Genomic DNA, 7,022 nt, shown 5'->3' on the forward strand with positions numbered 1-7,022 from the left:
CCCGCTCACAATTTGAAATGAGTATATTGGTTTTGCGAACTATCAGTCATGATGATGTCTGTAAAGACTTCTACTACTACTACTGAAGTATATAATGTTAAGATTACATGGTTAAAACGCAACAGCTCTGCATATTTAGCTGGGCCAAAAATAATATGTTTCATAGATTTAAGCGTGAGCGAGTATAAAGCAGTCAGGCGCAGCCGGAGTTTTGGGTGTAGGCGTTGCGTGTGAATTTTATTTTCAAAGACCACGTTCCTCTAGGTCTGGGATCTACATGGACTCGCTATGTATTTATTTAACCAACGAATGAGTGAAGGGAAATTTGAATTACCAGCAAACTTTTAGTGGCTCGAGATTTGCGTTTTCATTACCATCGAGGACTCGAAGGAGGCAAGTTAGCGATAGCAGCGATAATATCAATCGACAATAATTTCAATTCAATTATTGGTGTCAAGCTAATTAATGGGCAATCGCAGTGGTTTGACAAGTGTTTAAAAGTTGAGATGCTTAATTATTGACAAAGGTTGAAGAAAGATTAAAGAATTTTACAAATTTAGTAAATTAAATGACATAATAATTATTAATAGTTGGGACGAACTAAGCTCCTTCTCATTTCTCACTCACAGGACATAGGATAAAAGGATAAACTTCAACTTTGCTACACGATCTTGAGACACGATGGCTACATCAATGCAGCCCGGCAAGTACACGGGCTTGGTTGCCGACTTGATGCCCAACATCCGGGCGATGCGATACTCTGGACTGTTCATGCACAACTTTACTGGCGGGAGCATCTTTTTCAAGAGGGTTTACTCATCCGTTCACCTGGTGTTGATCGTCATGCACATAGGATTCATTCTGGTCAATCTGGCGCTGAATGCCGAAGAGGTCAACGAGCTGTCCGGAAATACGATAACCACTCTATTCTTTACGCATTGCATTGTGAAGTTCGTCTACCTGGCCGTGAATCAAAAGAACTTTTACAGGTGACCAGAGCTAGTGCTGAGATTGCGAACCGTAAATATAAGCTTGTTTCTGCTAGGACCTTGAACATCTGGAACCAGGCCAACACGCATCCCCTGTTCGCGGAATCGGATGCCCGCTACCATTCCATAGCCTTGGCCAAGATGCGCAAGCTCTTCTTTCTGGTCATGCTGACAACCTTCGCTTCGGCCACGGCCTGGACCACGATCACCTTCTTTGGGGACAGTGTGAAATTCGCAGTCGACAAGGAGACGAACTCTAGCATCACCGTCGAGATACCCAGGCTGCCCATCAAGGCCTTCTATCCGTGGGATGCCAGCCACGGCATGTTCTACATGATCAGCTTTGTTCTGCAGGTCTACTACGTGCTCTTCTCCATGGTGCACTCGAATTTGTGCGACGTCATGTTCTGCTCCTGGCTGATTTTCGCCTGCGAGCAACTGCAGCACCTGAAGGGCATCATGAAGCCACTCATGGAGCTGTCCGCCTCCCTGGACACCTACAGACCCAATTCGGCGGCGCTGTTTAGATCGCTCTCGGCCAACTCCAAGTCTGAGCTGATACACAACGAGGGTGCGTGGTACTTGGCGTAAGTCGAGATTTGATTCAGCCTTAGTTAAAATTCAATTGCAGAGAAGGAGCCCGTCACCGACATGGACATGACGGGCATCTATAGCTCTAAGGCGGACTGGGGAGCACAGTTTCGAGCGCCATCCACGCTGCAGTCCTTCAATGCGGGGGGAAACGGCAACGGCAACGGCATGGCCAATAATCCCAATGGACTCACCAAAAAGCAGGAAATGATGGTGCGCAGCGCCATCAAGTATTGGGTGGAGCGTCACAAGCACGTCGTCCGGTGAGTTCAATGCCGAGTCTCAACTGCGATTTGTGTGCAGCATACAAATTCAACAATACGATAGTTGGGCAAGAGCTACAATCAGCTTTGATTGTGCAACAGTGCTGCAAGTGTAGCCTTTTTCCAAACATATCTAACCGTTTTTGATTGATTTAGATTTATTAAGTATATGATAGAAAATACAAACTTCTGATATGGCACTTATCAAGAAATGATCGCCAATTGCTTATCCAGTTTAATAGTAAACAGCTTTTATGCGTTCTGACAAATGAAGATTACGGTTTATACTTTATAAATATTATAATTTATTATTATGATTATCGATAATATTTGCTGACATATTCACGACTTGATAAAAATCTTTAGGAAAGTTTTCGTCTTCTACAGGATAACGTCTAATAAGTAGACTACAGTTAACATCCTCTCTAAATAAACCAAATACAAATTTAATATTATAAAATTAAGTATAAAAGATATATCAATTAAATTTGCGATGTGAATTTCGTCACATTAGATCAGTTATAGATTCACAAGTTAAAAATATATATCATATAATTTATATCTTATCAAGTAGCGGATCGTTATTAAGACTATACGCCCATTTGGGAGCAGCAAGATTTAATTACTGCATACATATCATAGACAGCTATTTAGCTACCTTACTCTTAGTCTTGCTCTTATTCTTGCTCTTACTGTTACTTTTACTCTTAATCTGCTCTCCTGTTTTCCCTTTCTCTTCTCTAACGTCTCTAGTTTGGTGGCTGCCATTGGAGATACGTACGGAGCAGCCCTTCTGTTGCACATGCTTGTTTCCACCATCATGCTCACCTTGCTCGCTTACCAGGCAACCAAGATCAATGGCGTCAATGTGTATGCGTTTACGGTAGTTGGCTATTTGGGCTACGCACTGGCTCAGGTGTTTCACTTCTGCATTTTTGGCAACCGGCTGATTGAAGAGGTGAGTAAGCATTGATGGAGTTGAGAGCATAGCGACTTATACAATATGTGTATGCCCGCACATAGAGCTCATCTGTGATGGAAGCTGCCTACTCTTGCCATTGGTACGACGGCTCGGAGGAGGCCAAAACTTTCGTGCAGATCGTTTGCCAGCAGTGCCAAAAAGCTATGAGCATATCTGGTGCAAAGTTCTTTACCGTCTCTCTGGATTTGTTTGCCTCGGTACGCCCTGCCCTTCCATTGTCCTTCGCCTCAAAATATATAATACTTTGTGAATTGCAGGTGCTCGGTGCGGTGGTCACCTACTTCATGGTGCTGGTGCAACTCAAGTGAGCTGTGCTCCATCTGATAAAATTTTATTGCTTGTTGTCCGGGTCAACAAATTGTGTCAAAGTTTGTATCTAACGATAGCTGCGAAGCTACGAGGCTACAATTACGCATACCTTTATTAAGGTGCATCCTCGCCACCCCGAACAACACCGGCTCGACAGATAATTGCAATTACCTATCGAATACCAGCAGCGCAAGTCTTAGTTTTATACTGCTAGCGAAGCACCTATTCTACCCATTTTTTCACATTTATTAATTATTGTAATGCAAGCAATAGACGCAAACGCAATGTGTAGTACAATTTCGTATTTATAAATATATTCAAAATTTGGAAATAAATTTGATTTGAAACAAGTAATACTGATTTGGCTCCTAAGCACTCTACAATAAAAAGGGAATATGCATTTGCTCAAAGAGGACAACTCTACTCGGTATTAGATATATACGGAAAGACGAATCTATTGAAATCAGGGAGCTACAGGTAAGAATAGACTGTTTGACTGGGAGATAAACTGAACTCTGTAAAGAGCTGAGATTCCATTCAGCCCAAGCTCGTATATTGCATATGCATGTAAACATATGGAACGAGCAACACACAACTCACATATATATATATACAAACACACACGAACATATAAACACGCGCTCTGTTAACTACGCACTTTACGCAGCGACTTCGCTTCGGCTACGTTTATGTGCTTTGCTATGGGAAATTAATTATTGAATAACTTTCCACGTGTGTGTGTTAGCCACAGCACAACGCTCAAATGGGGAGCAAGTGTGGTAATTATAAAAAATTATACATATACAAAATATCTGTATTTATTACACCGACACAATAAATCGGAAATCGTAGTTCTTGTGGTATCAAGTTACGCTTCTAAAACCAAACGAACTTGAACCTCAACTTAGAGATAAACTAAAAAAAAAAAATAAAAAAGTATATAATGCTATATACGAGAGCGGGTCTTTTATATAGACGGAGAGAAGGAAAGCCGTGCAGATGGACGTGGGCTAGGTCGATTTAACTTTGAAATCCTATTTGAATACTCCGCTCTACCTACCAAAGACAGGAAACTCATTTTAAATACTTTGATGCTGTTTGAGGTAATTGAGTAGGGAAAGAAGTGAAATGGCATTTCTTCTAGCGCCCACACATACATACAAATATATGCACATATGTGGGAGATGGAAGTGATCTCCATTTATTTTACTTTATTTAATTAAACTCAGAGCGCAGTGAGTCATAATTTCGTGTGGTCTCTTCACTTTTCGCTTAAAGTCTTAACCTCTTGTCTCCTGCACCTCCTCTCTGCCATTGCCCCATGTTCTATTCGTTTTTCTACGACGATGGCGCCAGACTGGGTCGAAGCGACTCTCTAGCTGTGAAGCCTCGTTCTGCGCTAATTTCACAGCACTAGAAGATTACCAGTTCTCATTGGTTTGGCCTTTTGAACCTCTGCTTTATTTCATTCGCCTTAAATAACGTAATGCTGCTAAAAAATACTTCTTCAAACTAATGGTATGCTAACACTTAATGCGAATCCGACATATGGAAGTTGTAGCCAGCGGGATGGAGAGGTAATCGAACAGGAATAGTTTGGATTTCGTTCTTGTCTTGTCTTTGATATACCCTATATAGACATATAGATTAGACTATCTCTCTATCTCTCTTCCGATTTCCTATTTCCCATTAATTAATATTTATGACAACTATTAAATGCAAAGCAGAGAAAGAAATGCAGCTAATTCGAATTGCACTTTTATTATCTTCAGGTTGACTCATTGTACGTGCCACGCCCACAGTCAGCCGCCCGCCATCTGCAAAGACATTGGCACTGCTCGCTTCGCTGCATGCCAACAATTTTGACGGACAGATGAGCAAAACTCGCTTAATGCAATGTAAATTATTAATGCCGATTTCTAGTCTGCCATTTCTCGTTTTAGCTTAATTTTTTCCATTTTGTTCATTTAAAATTTTTGGCAGCCGCATTAAAAGCCAACAAAATCAACTGTTAGCTAAGTCCGTTACTGCAACAATTGAAGTTGGCAATTAAAGTGTGTTGAGTGTTTTTTTTTTTAACGAAAAGTGGCAAAAATGTAATTTAAAAGAAACACACATATACGCACACGCACACACACGCACACACACTGAATCACACATTTTGAAAGCGCGCTTTATGTTTATGATTTCTCGAATTGCCCAACCCCAGCTCCAACTGCAACTGAACTGAACCGAGCTGAACTCAACTCACACTCGGCTGGAATTGCGGCCACGGCAATACGGCAATACGGCTCTACGGTTGTACGGCTGTAGACCCGTCGGCCTGGAGTTGGGGGCTGCTGCTGCCAGATGGAATTTTATGTAGCTTCTAACAGCTTTCATGTGCCTGACACTAAACCAGTGTGCGCGCTAAGGAAACACGAAGTATGTACTTTTATTCGTGTCTATGGGCTTGTAACAACAAGTTACCTTCCTCTTCTAAAGACTTTGCCCAGAGTTGCTCGTCTTCAGCTGTGTCTCTCCCCCTTCCCCTCCCCCTCCTCTCTCTCTCTCTCTCTCTCTAGAGCGGTGGGGCTACCCTGCTCACATGTGCGTTAAAGACTAGCTGGTCTTCCTCTTCCTCTTTGTCTTCTGCCAACATGGAGTGGTTGCTGTTAATTTCTTTATGGCACAGACTTTCGTCTGGCAATGAAAGTTTCTTGACTTGCGCACACTGCAACAACAAAAGTGGGTAGCAGCTGCTTAATTTATTAGTCTACTGTTTAATTAGTTTTCTACTCTTCATCATTGTAGTTGCCCCTAAGTAGTTGTTGCTTGGCTTCAACTGTAGACAGGTGAGGAAGAAAGTCCAAAAGGGGCACATTTCCATGACTTTAATTTCTTATTTAAGAGATATATGAGTACATATACACACTCACACACGCATACATACATTTATATATATACCTTTTCAACACGATTTGACATTGTTTCTTGAATTTGTTATAGCCTCTGCGCAAATTCCTTTAGGTAGATTAATAAACTGTTAACATTACATGTGCAGCATTAAAGTGTTTGCTAGTTGTTTCTTTTATTGCTGCCAACATCGACTGACCCTAAACTTTGCATACTGCATAAATTACATAATTATGTGGCGAAAGCTGAAACTGAAGCTAAAGCTTGAGTAAACCTTTTTCATATCGTCAATCGGTTTTATATACACGTATGTTTATTTTGATATATTTACTTTTTATTTCAAGCAAAATATTAATAAAGTTTGATCAAACATATAGGTCTTAAATTTCCCAATGTATGTATAATATACAGTCGAGTCTCCATAATTCGTACTACGATAAATCAAAAATCGCGATAAATCGAAAAAATTTCTATCCCCTTGAACGAAATTCGATCTGAAAAATCGGATATCCTTGCCATTTCGAATTATCGGGATTATACTGTACATTATTATGATGTGATATTATAAGACAAATAGGCAATAGTCAGTGTTCTATATTTTCTAATCCCTAGAAGGCTGATTGCTGTAGTGCAATAGTATTTGCATTGAGCTCTTGTAATAATATCCGAGTGAGTTTGCGTCTAAGCTTTTCTTTTCTTTTTTTTTTTTTTTTTTCAACTATCACTCCGAGAGAGACAGAGAGAGAGAGAGAGAGAGAGAGAGAGAGAGAGAGAGAAAAATGATAGCTACATATCATTGCGCAATGCAGTATATCTAGAATCCGTTATTGGGCGTAGTAATAAAAGTATTATTATAAAACTATTATATTAGTGAAGATCAAGAGTATGATATAGATTATATAGTTAAATTGGCAGTGGCCATGGCATATATACGCCAACCAGCAAGCGTTACCTAAATGCATACCTGAACACCTTATCAATGGACATACTTAT

General features: G+C 40.5%; 1 protein-coding gene across 1 annotated transcript; it reads left to right on the forward strand.

The window, feature by feature from the left end:
• The first annotated feature begins 629 nt into the window (after window positions 1–629).
• On the forward strand, window positions 630–3,488 carry LOC6572274 (odorant receptor coreceptor). The gene is made up of 6 exons (XM_001998378.4): window positions 630–989; window positions 1,046–1,560; window positions 1,621–1,843; window positions 2,597–2,801; window positions 2,867–3,022; window positions 3,083–3,488. The coding sequence occupies exons 1-6, from the start codon at window positions 682–684 to the stop codon at window positions 3,131–3,133; spliced, it is 1,458 nt and encodes a 485-aa protein (XP_001998414.1). The 5' UTR covers window positions 630–681; the 3' UTR covers window positions 3,134–3,488.
• The last annotated feature ends 3,534 nt before the right edge of the window (window positions 3,489–7,022 follow it).

This window comes from Drosophila mojavensis, unplaced genomic scaffold, assembly GCF_018153725.1.
Source record: "Drosophila mojavensis isolate 15081-1352.22 unplaced genomic scaffold, ASM1815372v1 contig_19, whole genome shotgun sequence".
Taxonomy (NCBI): domain Eukaryota; kingdom Metazoa; phylum Arthropoda; class Insecta; order Diptera; family Drosophilidae; genus Drosophila; species Drosophila mojavensis.